This window comes from Bidens hawaiensis, unplaced genomic scaffold (assembly GCF_021521415.1).
Source record: "Bidens hawaiensis isolate Kalapana, Puna unplaced genomic scaffold, B.hawaiensis_p1.1 tig00062194_1, whole genome shotgun sequence".
Lineage (NCBI taxonomy): Eukaryota > Viridiplantae > Streptophyta > Magnoliopsida > Asterales > Asteraceae > Bidens > Bidens hawaiensis.
Window position 1 is genome coordinate 37,517 of NW_027501154.1, and position 14,766 is coordinate 52,282.

At 32.4% G+C, this 14,766-nt stretch overlaps 1 protein-coding gene and 1 non-coding gene across 2 annotated transcripts; one reads left to right on the plus strand and one right to left on the minus strand.

Annotated features, from left to right (window-relative positions):
- The first annotated feature begins 527 nt into the window (after nt 1-527).
- Nucleotides 528-1,831, plus strand: LOC143603579 (acyltransferase Pun1-like). Its single transcript, XM_077080347.1, has one exon. It carries the CDS (start codon nt 548-550, stop codon nt 1,829-1,831), a length of 1,284 nt encoding a protein of 427 aa, XP_076936462.1. The 5' UTR covers nt 528-547.
- A 9,756-nt stretch (nt 1,832-11,587) lies between these two features.
- On the minus strand, nt 11,588-11,659 carry TRNAT-CGU (transfer RNA threonine (anticodon CGU)). The gene has a single exon. It is a non-coding gene; the product is annotated as a tRNA-Thr (tRNA).
- Between the last annotated feature and the right edge of the window lie 3,107 nt (nt 11,660-14,766).

The following is a 14,766-nucleotide window of genomic DNA, read 5'->3' on the forward strand; positions in this document are numbered from 1 at the left end:
CGGTTCCCTAACCGGTTCGAGCCTAGAACCGGTTTCAAAGGGGGTTTTGAATATATGAACCGGTTAGGAACCGGTTCCGGATCCTAGTCCCAAACCGTTTTGAACATCTCTAATTGGGAACATAGTTATGTACTTCAACTACTCGATGATGATGAGCCTATGTTTACTTTTTTATTTTTATCTTACGTTTGTACTTTGTGCTTGAAAGACTATGAGCGAGGCGTGAGGAGTGAAGATCGCCTTATTCTAGTGATATAAAAACCATAGTCTGGATTTTGTTTATCAACGTATCAAATTTATTAATTTAGTGAATCCATTTTTATTTTATTTTCTTGATCCCCGCTGCTGAAACCATGTGTCCAAGTGACATGTAAATGATTCCGATTCTTTTGACCATCTATAAATCTAAATCATGAGCAATATATAGTTTAGTAATAATATAAAAATTACGAGTTAAACAATACAAATTCACCGACATTTGTGTGTATATATGCACCATTATACATGTACCCATCACTGAGTTACTTGCAATCTTGTTCTCATCAGGATGGTGGCAAAGATCCAAAGATTTGGTATACTTAGGAAACTTCACACCATCATATCTCAAGAAACCATCAAACCATCTTCCCCTACACCTCCTCACCTTAAAACTCACAATCTTTCATTAATTGATTACCTTAATCCCAACATTCACATGCCAATTGTTTTCTTCTACCCAAACTACAACAATAGTCATAAAAACATCCTAAAGAAGTCATTATCACAAACCTTAACACAATACTATCCATTCGCGGGTAGGCTCCCTGCACCTTCGACGCCCCACATTGATTGCAACGACGAAGGCGTTGAGTTCGTGGAAGCTTCTATTGATGCCCGACTCGATGACTTCATTCTCAAGAAAGACCCGGATGAAAGCCTGGACCAACTCATTCCTAATGCTCTAGGTTGTGCGGTTAACAAAACCAGCCCAAATATGGCCGCGGTCCAGCTAAGCCATTTCAGGTGTGGTGGGGTCGCGGTGGGAGTGACTATATCACACAAGGTGGCTGACGGGTTCACGTTTGGGAACTTCGCCAACCGCTGGGCTGCCGTTACACGCGGTGGCTCACAATATGTAATAAACCCTCATTTCTTTTCATCCTCCTTAGGTAACTTTAAAGTCCTAGACTTCCCGGAATCGGAAATAACCGGAGTTACCTATGCAACAAAGAGATTCGTGTTCCCGAATTCAAAAATAAATGAGCTAAATAGCAACATTAACACCATGGGTGGTTATACAAGTCCAACGAACCCTACTCGGGCCGAGTCATTGACAGCTCTATTATTTAAATGTGCAGCCACCACAAAGTCAGGCTCCTCGAGCTTGAATCGAATGGTGAACCTGAGAGGCAGAACCGCTGCTAACTTCCCTAAATTAGCTCTAGGGAACTTGTTCGTAGTGACAACTACGAATATCAAGGATTCGAGTCAAGTAGAGTTGAATGATGTGATTAGTAGTATGAGGAAAGAGATTATGGAGCTTCAAGGAGTAAAAGAAGTGGATGAAATAGGCGATATAATGGTAAAAGCTTCGCAGACGTTGCTGAGTGATCAGACTCGAACTTATACGGTTACTAGTTTGTGTAGGTTTCCATTTTATGAAGCGGATTTTGGGTGGGGAAAACCTGCTAGAGTAATGATCGGAATTGGAAGCGTGGATGCAAATATGATTCTTTTGATGGATACTCCGTGTGGAGATGGCATTGAAGCAACAGTGAAGCTGGAAGAAGAAGAAATGAGTATCTTTCAGAAGAACAAAGAGCTTCATGAATATGCCCAAGATATATCATAATTTAACTTATTGTTTACTTAGCGTTAATAATTTATGATGAATTTAATAAACTGATTTGTTCAGTTTGAACATTGAAGCGGGCAAATCAAGAAAAAAAACCATTTTTATATATCTATAATCTATAATATATATAAACGAAAACCCAAAACTCCTATGTGTCGCGATGTGGTCGCTCCCCCTTTTTGTGGAAGCTACCAGATTTCTTAATTTTTAAATGGAGTTCTTTCATTGATTTAATCCAAATTCATGGGTATTGTTCTTACCAAAACCAGATAGTTTTTAAACGGATTATTAAATCTCATTAAATTAAAAAATAATCTTACCAATTATTTGATATTAAAATCCTACAAAATAGAAATATACTAAAATTTAATATCCAATTTAAAATGAAAAAGATATTATTTATAATTAATAAACAATTTTATAGTAAAAAACATAAGCGAGTCATGGGTCACCAAATCCAGATATCTTTTAAACGGGTTATAACATATCATTTATTTATGAAACACTTTCATCATCAAACCCTAAGTATATTATTAACCTTCTTACAATAAAGAAAATTAAAATCCAAAAAATAAATATTAAAAAACGAAAAATGTAAAACAACTATTCTCTCAATCCATCAGATTACTTTATTTGTAAATGAAGGCTTCTTACTATTTTGACCGAATTCACGGGTAAAAGTCTCACCAAACCCAGATAGCTTTTAAACGGGTTATAACATCTCATTATATTAAAAAATAATCTCATCAAATATTTGATATGAAAATCCTATAAAATAGGAATATACTAAAAACTAATATCCTATTTTATTTAAAAAAATATTATTTAAAATTAAGAAACAATTTAATAATAAAAAAATAAACGGGTATCACCAAACCCAGATAGCTTTTAAACCGGATTATAACATATCATTTATTTGTGAAACCATTTCATCATCAAAACTCAAGTATATTAATTATTAACATTTTTACAATAAATAAAATTAAAATCCAAATATACATATATAAATATTAATAATGAATAATGTAAAACAATCCCCGTAATACGGGGGATAAAATCTAGTTATTTATATGTTTTAAAGTTATAGATACGTACCTGAACAATAAATTTTACCGATGTCAGGTGCTATATGTTGGAAATTTATTTTAAATGAATGAATATTTATTTAGTGAAATATTAATGAAACTCTTAATATGGTGAATTAAAAATAAACTATTGGGTAGAATTTTATTTTTGTCACTTGATGATATTTATTAGAGTTTATGTCTCAAATTAAGTAAGACCTTTCACTCATTCATGTTTATTGCATAAATTTGCCTAAAGAAAAAGAAGAGAAGTTGGAATAAAAATGATGATCATCAATAGCAAACCTAAGTATATTTTTTTTCCATGGAATATTGTTGAGGAGAACTCTCTAAACTTTATCTTCATATTATCAAGTTCTATCACACTAAAGAATCCGGTGTAGCCTCGGGCGCGTAGCCTTCCCTGGCAGTACACACTGTTCCGGTTGTTGTACCCTGGGAGACAGACGACTCTTTAGTAGAGACCCGAAATCTGTTTTAAGGGAAGCGTATTGAATGCATGCCTCAACCACGCTCAATATATATTGTTTTGTTCATCTTTTATTGCAGTTAATGGAGTCAGCCACATCAAGGAAAAATTAAGACGAATGTGAAGATACTCAACGAGTGAAAGACTCGAGTCAAGGAGTTTCTGTTGAAGTTCTCATCGACATAAATCTTTATATTAATATAAATTGCATTTTATTTTATTTCTTTTTGGTTGTGTATACGGTATTGTACTACGGTATTTCTCTTGTATAACGAGAGTATCGTTATACGTATTTTATTTTTATTATTTTTAAATAATATTGTGATCCATGTCCTACAATCTTAAAACAGATTTCGTGAGATTGGTGCTACAATCTTAAAACCTTATTTATAAGGATTTTGGGTTCACGAAAAAATTAATCTAAAAGGTTTTTGAAAAAAAAAATTTCCATGAAACTTTCAGAAATAATTTTGGGAAATAATATCATGTGTAGTACAACATCGTTTTGGATATTTCAAAAGATTGGAGTACAGTTTTATATTTAAAAAATAATAATATTGTGAATGTTTGATTCGTCTGTTTGGTTTAGAAACGATTTTTGTAATCGTGAGTCTTCTAACAACAATGTTTTTAACAGTTTTTGGATAACCGTTGAGGTTTTATATCTAGCAACCGTGTTAGAAATGGTTCTTAGTAAACCGTTCATTTTTAAATGATTGTTGTAATTGGCGGTTTTCTGTGTTAGAAATGGTGCATAAAAAACATTCGTTTAAAACCAATTTTGTAATCGGTTATATTTTCTAACTTGTGGGTTAGACCGGGTGTGTATTGATATACAACATATGACCATATGTTTAAATATCTAACATGCGTGTTAGATGAGATTTATTATATATATAAATATATGTGTTTAAACGTTTTTTGTAAACGTTAATTTCTTAACGGGCATATTAGAAAATAGTGTAGTGAGACATACATATGCATTCTTGTGAAATAGTGCACAAAAGATTCCACGTGTATCTGTTCATATTCCTCATATTAAGTTACTAATAATTTCCGCATTAATTTGGTGTTAATGGAGTAACTTTTGGGTTATACACTAGAAAAACCAAAAATTTAAAAGGTTTTTCCTCAACGTTTAATGTTTCATGTATGTATTGTTTTTCGTCTAACGTGCGCACTAGAATCATTTAAGTTCTAACATGTATGTTATAAATTGTTTATTTTATATACCGTACTGGCTGTAAATGTTTTTGTGGACATTGAATTTTCTAACATGTGCGTTAGAAGCAATTAGAAATGGTTTATTTTATAAAGGAAAACGTTATATGAAAGCGTTAAGTTTTGTAATTTGCGCGTTATAACATGTTTTTTTTAAACATGGGTGCTAGAAACTGTTTTAGTACATGGATATTTTATAAAGTCTCATTGATATTAATAATATAATTTATTGCAAAACTAAAGAAATGATTTAGTATGATTTTTAAACAAAGTTTTGTATTTTTTAAATTTTACAAAATGGTTTGCTACTCTTGCTAAAAGTGGTGTATGTTAAACTAAGATAACGTTCTCAAGAGTACCTTATGGTGGAAAACAACTTCGTGTTGTGTGAACAAGATAGATTGTTCAAGCTTTGCCACTTAAGTGTAGTAATTGTAACAACTTGATGTTAATTTAAACATATTTGTTCAAGAATATGGTTTCAAAATTGAAACGAGGATATGGATATGTATGCATGGAGTTCTATTTGAGGGAGTACCTCAATACATAACATAAAATGATATCACTAAGGTAATTTCAGTCAGATGATGAAAGTGTTGAAAATAATAACCCTTTATGATTTGATGTCTAAATGTCGTCTGTTTATCCATTATCGAATTTTTATTAAAAGGTGTTTTACACTTTATGTTGTAGTTTCGGTTGTATTATTATTTTGTGTTCTATATCTTCGGATAACACATGCAGTTTTACAACCAAATACAACAATATTTATTGTGACGTACAAAATTATTTTCTACATTTTTTTAATGAAAAATTTATGTTTAAAAAGAAGAATAATTTTAAATGGATAATGCAAAAATAATATTGCATAAGAAACAACTTGTGAGTTGTGGCATTGACAAAAGTTTAAGACGAGACATCAAATGTATAATCATATCATGAGAGGGTCATGGAATAACAAGATGAGTGTATTAAGATGAAATACACAAGAATGTGATATTTAACTCCTTGGAAATCAGTAAATGCGAATTAATATATGCTAATGACGCATTTAACTCCTTGAAGATTAAATAAGTGTGAATTGTAACATATGAATTAATATATGCCGATAAGATATTTAAAATCCTTGGATATTCATCATTGAAAATTCACAGAGTTGAATCGTAAGAGATTTATTATGCTATTATTATAATTGATATTAAGTAATATTAAGAGATTTGTTATAATACTAGGATAATAACCCGTGTTACACACGGATGGAAAACATATCAAAAAACAATATAAAATATTAGCAACATATTCAATCAACATAAATGTTTGGCATAAGTATTTTAGCTTTAAATATTACAAAAGATATTAAACCATGTCTATAACATAAAAAGTAAATACTTTATAAATAAACAATGCAGTGAATAAGAAATAATATAAAAATGAACCATTAGACTTGAAAAAAAATAAAAAACACATATTAGTAACAAATTTTGTAATATTAATTGAAAACTAAGCTTACAAATACATACCAGGTTTAAACTTTATCACATTAAGTTTTCGAAAATCTCCTTGTAAACAATGTTTGTAGTTTTAGTTGTAAGCTATGATTCTTTTTCGAGTATGGCTAACTTAATACCGGCTCTACTCTTCACTCTTGACAAAGCTACATAAAATCTTGTAGCAGCCAAATACATGAAACATCCCAATTATAGTTAATTATATAATATTTATAGTCAATATATAACTAACTGAATAACTTAAATTGCAGTCGAACAATATGTGCTTTAATAAGTTAAATAGACTAAACGACACGGAACGTCCAAGATCATTTGGGATTTAGGGTTTGTATGCCAAATTTGGAGACTTGATTAGAAGTTTGATATAAAATGGCTTTAAATTATATTTATAAACTAACAGTTATAAACAAACGACTGGTTACGAATTATATTAATTTAGAACTTCGTAACTATTTTAAAATATGACGAAGCAATAAACAACTAACGATGCTATTAATTTGTGATTAACGGTTTCAAATAATTTTGACACTTAAAAGTTACACAACAATATTAAGTTATATGAACAAAAATCAGCTTATAAACGTTTCACTTAATTTAAACGATGATTATAATGATGAGTTTTTTTAAGAACTAAACGAATGGTTTAGAATAAAGAAAACTGGATTTGTAAGTTTATCTAACATTTATTTAGTGATGATCATTGGTTTTATAATAACAATATAGCATTAAAATAATAATAATAATGAGTTAAAAGTAAAAAAAAAAAAAACTAACAAACTGCTTTTTAAGAGACTCGAACCTGAGTCTGGATCGGTTTGGAACTTTGTATGTAACCCGTAAACCAACTGGACTACAATAAAAAAAAAATTTCAAGTATTGATTCTGATTAATTATAAACACAACTTAAGTTTTATCCCCAAATCCATATAAACCCTAGAACTATAAATCACAAATTGATCAAGTAAATACATCTGCCAATCTAATTGACGGCGGCTTTGTACCTGCAGATAAAACCGAACATGAATCACAATTAAATTACCCATGTGTTTATTGGATTGAAGGAGATTAGCTTGGTCGAAATACCGGAGTTAGAAGAGCTTGAGTCCGTTCGCAGAACGAAAGCTTAGAAGAAATTGAGAGGATATGCGAGTGCAAAAGGATCACGAGATGGTTCTACGATTTTATACAGAGCTAAAAGCCACGTTACAATCAGTTTGGTCAACCCACAATTTCCGCTCCGTTAATTGCAGGCTTAAAACACTGAATTGAATTTCAATCATGGTGGCGAAACGCTCGGTTTGAAGTTACGAGTCAAATGGTCTCATCAATTGGCTGTTTTAAGTCTTAATTCGGTGTTAAATACTTGCCGGAAAAGCGCCGATATGTGGCCAGACTTCTTGGTTGAGATGAAAACGTAACAGGAGGTTTACTCCAAGTTTATTAAATTTTGCACAAAAGTCCTTCAACTTTATTAGCATTTAAAACTATTATTTACAAAATTGGTACTTTAACTTTCATAAAACTAAAATATAATAATAAAATATCAAACGTTTATAACTTTAATAAGTTATATGAACTCGGAAATAAAAATCCAAAATGGCCCGGGTTTCGGGTTCGGAATTTAACGAATGTCACATTAGGGTTGAGAGGATGATAACAAATGGCTTCAACTAGGTATCGGGTTATCGGGTTATAGAAATAAAACGGGTCGCGTGGTTTTAGATTTTGTTTGTTAAAATTTAATTGTGAATATGTGGAAATTAGATTTATGAAAGGTTGATGACATGGAAATCTATGTGGACAACCTAGGTGAGGGACTTGTGGAAAAAATTGTGTTGCTTTAATATATTAGTTAGATAAGTATTTTAATTCTAACAATAATTAGAATAATTAATATCATAATTACATTAATAAGTTACAAAGATATAAAAATCAATATCATTAATTAAAAATTTATTGTGAATGTGTGGAAATTAGATTTATGGAAGGTTGATGACATAGAAGTCTATGTGGACAACCTAGGTGAAGGACATGTGGACAAAATTTTGTTGATTTAATATATTAGTTAGATTAGATAAGTATTTTAATTCTAACAATAATTAGAATAATTAATATTATAATTACATTAATAAGTTACAAAGATATAAAAGACAATATCATTGATTAAATTTTATTGTGAATATGTAGAAATTAGATTTATGGAAGGTTGATGACATGGAAGTCTATGTGGACAACCTAGGTAAAGGACATGCGGACAAAATTGTGTTGCTTTAATATATTAGTTAGATGCTTACAAAAGTGATGAATATATAGATGTTTCTACTCTCATCCATTTTGTTTGAACTATGTGAAAGTTTGTCTTTCATTTTGAGAGAGTATCTCAATAAATAGTTTCAAAAGACAACGATGAAATGTATAAATTACTTTATGCAAATGTGAATTCCAAGAGTTTAAGTGTCAATCTACTTGACTTTATCTCAACATAATAGTGATTGTAGACAAGTAGCGTTTATCTTGTTGGTAATAAACGTATTCATCAAAATGATTTGTATTAAGACTTATGTTCACAGTCCATATAAGTCAATGGTGAAGCCTTGAAGATCAATGGAAAAAGAGTTATGTTCCTTAAATAAATGAAAAAGTTATGTATGTTCTATATACAATAACTTGTGAGACTTTGCTGAATATTAAGGTTTGGGAATTGTGAATAAGTCTCATAATTTTGTCTAAACAAAGGGTGGAGTGTTTCAAAGTGATATTGTAATGGCTGTGAAGGATCAGAATGATGCATCTTCTGTTCACATGCTAAAGTATTGTAGTCTAAAGCATGCTAGACTAGTACTTTTTAATTATGGTGCTTTGCGAAGACAAATTAATGTGAAACATTCACAACAAAAGTAATGAATTTATGTGTAGACAAATTTAAAGAGGGTTTTCATTCAATCTAAGGAAATGATATAACTTATGAGGATCGTCAGAAGACCTCAACTTTTTAGGTATGTTCTAGATGGTGATTTATAATCCTTCTAGATTTGTGATGGTTTGTTAACCACCTTATGATAAATTTTGCTTAAGCTTTATCAAGTGGTGGAAGCTAGCACTAAGGCATGTGTTACTTTATTAGTTAGTAAGCATTGATGAACTCACTGATACAAAGATGTGGTCTTGTTCCAATCATGAGTGCCGATTTATGGTCATAAGTAAAGTTAAGCAAACTATGCCAAAATGCAAGAAATGTGGGGGAAGCCATTTAAGAAACAACCCTTTTGGGTATATGGTAATTGAGATGATTTCTCATACTTGTGTAGAAAGGAAGAACCTTTCTTTACCTCCATCCAAAAGTTGGATGACGTTATCCAATAGCACTTAAATGTGGAGGTGACTTGCATTTAAACTTGGAAGGTTCAGTAATGAGAATTATTGTAATTCAATCTAACATTGCAAGCACACGACTAAGTGGAGGACAAAAAGGTCGTAGTGCATGATGGTGATGTGTTTGCCTTAATGATAAGTGTATCTTACAAAGACTAATATTATAACCAGATTCAGGTGGCTACTATGGTTATGGTCTTAGAAAGTTGACAATAGGGCAAAATTAACTTATAAGTTAAGAACACGTCATGACAACTGATCTCAACTACGCAAGTTATCTATAGTGACTAGACAAAGTCAAAGATAATGTTATGGATCCAACAACCTGAGGGTTTAGTAGAGATCAAGTTGTGGAATGAGACTAAAGCCCATGAAAAAGGGTATATAAAAGGAAAACCTAACTTAGTTGACTGAAGATCCCAAGATTTAAGTTCAATAGGACAACCTAATTATATATCTAAGGGTGGTCACTGTGGGGGCATAACTTATGTATAAGTTGACACATAAGCTAATATATATATCCTCCTAAATAATAAAGGGAGTCTAATTACTTCCTAGTCCATTCCTATAACAGCAGTGACATGTTGTGAGGCTAAACATAATATATGGTTAATGATTTGTGTAAATCATTATAACCTTAATGCTTTTAATGATTTGTGGATAATCACCTATGTGAAAGAGAAGTAGGGTCGCTTCGAATGAAATTGTGGGGTGCTCAATTCCTAGAGCTTTCACAGAACCAGGCTAGTGTTCTAGGACCATAATGGACACGACAATGAGGGGATTTGCTCGGCTAGGGAGAGTATTGTGTGAAGTGTATTGTCGTCTACACAAATGGGGGTTTGTTCAAGGACATCGCGTCTACCAACCGCTGGGAGACTAAGTATACTTCACAAAGGAAGGTTCAAAGCTAACACCTACCTATCCTGCAATATTCAACTGTCGAGGTTCCATTGGATATCTTGTGTGTGTTTTGATCAATCTCCATTCATGTGGGGGATTGTTGGAAATTTATTTTAAATGAATGGATATTTTATTTAGTGAAATATTAATGAAACTCTTAATATGGTGAATTAAAAATAAACTCTTGGGTAGAGTTTTATTTATGTCACTTGATGATATTTATTAGAGTTTATGTCTCAAATTAAGTGAGACCTTTCACTCATTCATGTTTATTGCATAAATTTGTCTAAAGAAAAAGAAGAGAAGCTGGAATAAAAATGATGATCATCAACAGCAAACTTAAGTATATTTCTTTTCCATGGAATATTGTAGAGGAGAATTCTCTAAACTTCATCTTCATATTATCAAGTTCTATCACACTAAAGAATCTGGTAGCCTCAGGCGCGTAGCCTTCCCCGGCAGTACACACTGTTCTGGTTGTTGTACCCTGGGAGAAAGACGACTCTTTAGTAGAGACCCGAAATTTATTTTAAGGGAAGCGTATTGAATACGTGCCTCAACCACGCTCAATATATATTGTTTTATTCATCTTCTGTTGCAGTTAATGGAGTCAGCCACATCAAGGAAAAATTAAGACGAATGTGAAGATACTCAACGAGTGAAAGACTCAAGCCAAGGAGTTTCTGTTGAAGTTCTCATCGAATACATCGACATAAATCTTTATATTAATATAAATTGCATTTTATTTTATTTCTTTTTAGTTGTGTATACGGCATTGTACTACGGTATTTCTCTTGTATAACGAGAGTATCGTTATATGTATTTTATTTTTATTATTTTTAAATAATATTGTGATCCATGTCCTACACTATCGGTATCCTCAAGAAAATGAACAGGGAATAGTAGCTTCATTGGATATTTCATTACAAGTTTTGTCGTTTTTACCTTAGCTCTTTAAGCACAAGATGTGATTTTCACACGTGCCCAATGGAAATCAGACTACAAGTAGGGCCCACAGGTTTAACAAAAACAAGAGGCTTATTTGAGTCGAGTTCGTTCGTTAGTAAGTATTATTGAGAAGTAATATAAGAAGATTTACTTATCAGCAGCAACAAAAAAGAAACGATAGTAAGTATTATTGAGAAGTAATATAAGAAGAATTACTTATCAGCATCAACAAAAAAGAAACGAGTAAAGCCCCCGGCGAGGATCGAACTCGCGACCTTTCGCTTACGAAGCGAACGCACTACCACTATGCTACGGAGGCTTCTTGTTTAAGGAATTTGGAATATGCCTTTCTATAATTGTGAAGTGAGCCAAACTGATATTTTAAACCAAATTTTGTTTTAATAATATTAACTTTAAAAGACACAGAAAATATTTTTAAAAAAATAGATTTTCTTTATTTAATTTCTGAATAAAGAAATTATTACAAAAGAACCTTTTATATAGAGATCTAGTTGGTATGTTGAAATTTCAAACTTACATAATAGTAAATGGAAACTGAAAAAATATATAAATGTTGACCTATTAATGACAACTAGAAAGTGCGTTAATTTATTTATGGAAATGTTTGAGATGCGAATCTTAGATAAGCTCCTTTTCATTTTTACAGATTCATACTTGTTGTATTCCTGCCTTTTTTTTCAGTCATGAAAACGCATTATTATAAAGGTTTTGTCAACGCTCTGCTAATAAATGAGATCATCTCCAAACCGTTTTACATATAATAACTAACTGTACCATTTGAGTTTTCAATATTGATAGAACACTGAAATGAAAATGTTTTATGTTTAAAAGTTTTATTTTCTCCTCTCTTTCCTAGATATCTTTTACATTATGTATGTGCAATGTACAGTTACTTTACATAAAAAATAAGATTTATTATAAAAAGAAATTTTAATATTAATAATATAAAATGTTAAATAAATTTTATAAAAGGCTCTCTAAATGGAAGGTGTAAACATTATCGTTTGGGGGTCAGACTAACTTCGGTCAAATCTATGTTAGGGAGTCTGAGTTCATACTATTTCTCTCTTTCGAGATCTAAAACAGAGGAAAAGTTTGGGGGCTCTTATCAAAATTTAATGAGATTATAGAATTTATAAATTTTATTTGTAAAATTCACTGAGCAATTGCCATGTTTCTTATATAAAAGTACATTTTTTTTTTAGTTTTCTTTTAAAAATATAAGTTTGATTTATGTATAAACACACTGTTCATTCTATTTTTACTTTACGAGCAAGACGTTCTATATATGAATTATAAAGTTTAGATTATTTATTACAAGTTCAGGGTATATATACCCGCATGAATTACATCAAAAGCAGACCCACTATTGCAAAAACATCCGTGGGAGCTGAGGTAGATGTTGTGCTCTAATCAAAAACAAGTATTTTAATTCACTTAAATACCTATAACTAGTACGGGTAAGTAAGGTCGTCTTTACAGGAAATCAGTGGAAAGTACAAGTAGCATTCATTATTTAAACTATTAATTAATTATTCTAAGCGGACAGTCGATGTCAAGCTGATTAAAGATGATTTAGAAAACACGGTTACTTTTAAAATTTGTAAACAATAATGACAAAAGGTATTCACTCTAGGTCAGGTAATGTGATATTCAACAATTCAGTACGAGGCGATAATGAAGCAGGAGCAGCTTTATAAAAAGAGAAATCTCGTAATGCAGCCAATCATTCTTCTCCATTCCGGGCTATAAATACCCTCGTACAGTTAACAAAGAGGTACACACATTCCGTCAATCATACACATACTATTCAGTACTTTCTCCCACCGAAACTGTTACTGATTCTCACGTTGGAGGGTGGCTACGAGAAGACCCCCTATCTTGTCCTTCTCATAACGAGCTCACAGTGATATGTTTTGAAGGGATCAATTTGATTTAGACTCGTGTTGGCCAAACGACTTTGTCTAAACCCTAACTAGATCGAGACAAAGGTTTGATCCCAATCAAGGATTAAATCGGTATTTCTTCATTGGCGCAATCCATTTTTTACTAGAATAGTTTTTGTTTGTGGTTTTGGTTGACATGAGTCAAAATCAGGCGAATCTGAACGTTACTTCGTCATTTCCTAGGGGAGGTGCCGCCACGAGTGGTCCTAGCCCTGGGAACAACGAACATCTGACGGTAGAAAATTGCCAGAGTCAGCGAACTCCAGATCGGGAAGCTTGTTCTGATGTATCTCTTCGCTTCGGAGAAGGTGACACGTTCACCTGGGATCAATAATCTGGATCTGGAAGGAAGATGCAAACTCCTGAATAATGGTTATGACGGGAGCAGGAGTGAATTGCATATGAGTATGAATGCATGCTACAAGGAGGCCAAGTACCCTCGAGGACACTCACATAAAAAGAATGTCTTTCACCGTCTCCATCTCTTCTGCCAACAGTATGTCATAGTCAATCAAGGATAATGTAAGAACCGCAACTGTAACGAGTGAGAGATGGGAATAGACAGAGGTCATAGTATATATCAGAGTCTGTATCGCGGTCATACGTATGATCGGAGTCATGCTACCCGTGGGTATCGTGATGAAATATACCGAGGTGATAATGATGGTTACCCCAGTGATGATAGTCAGAATTATGCTCGCGAAGGAACGAGACATCCGAGGATGATGACCAAGCACGCCGAATGTTGTACTAACGCGGGGGAGATTTCACAAAACCCTATCGTCCCACGACGTTCGCTGAAAAGTCAAAGTTTGTTCCGCAGATCGCTACCGCACCTTTCCCAACGAATGTGAAGATTCCTAGTAACTTAGGAAAGTATGATGGAATGACTGATCATAGCGATCACCTTCTTAATTTCATGGCGGTTGGAGGAGTAAGTGGTTAGGCTTTGCCATATTGATAAAAAAAACTTTTATTTATTGGTATTTAACTTGATTTAACTTAGTTTATAGTTTCATAACTTTCAATCATGCCAAATAGTCCTTAACAACTCCCACAATTTCTTAAAATGGCTAAAAATGCATTTTTGGAACTTCATGGACCAAAAGTGACAAAATGAAAGAGGTTGAACCTCACCTAGTCGCGCGGCGCAGCCGGGGGCCTCAGATCATCAAATTTGTTTTTTTTTTTGGTCAAATTTTGTGTTTAATGCTAAATCGCTTAATTATGGACCGAATCTCGTGTTTTAAGCTCCAAGAAAACCCTCCTAGACTTGGTAAATGTCCATAAACGTTTGCCCCTCCCTCAAGAACGAATTTTGGTTTTATTTCATTTGATTGGATCATTAAACAAGATATTGTTGCTTAAACGAGTCTTTTGACTAAAATTAGCATTAGTTTACTAATATTTTATAAACAAGGCTATAATAACCGGCAACCCTCTTCCCCAAACCCTAATT

Excerpts from the sequence above, each read along its gene's own strand:
- LOC143603579 (XM_077080347.1), top strand. The coding sequence starts at position 548 with ATGGTGGCAAAGATCCAAAGATTTGGTATACTTAGGAAACTTCACACC.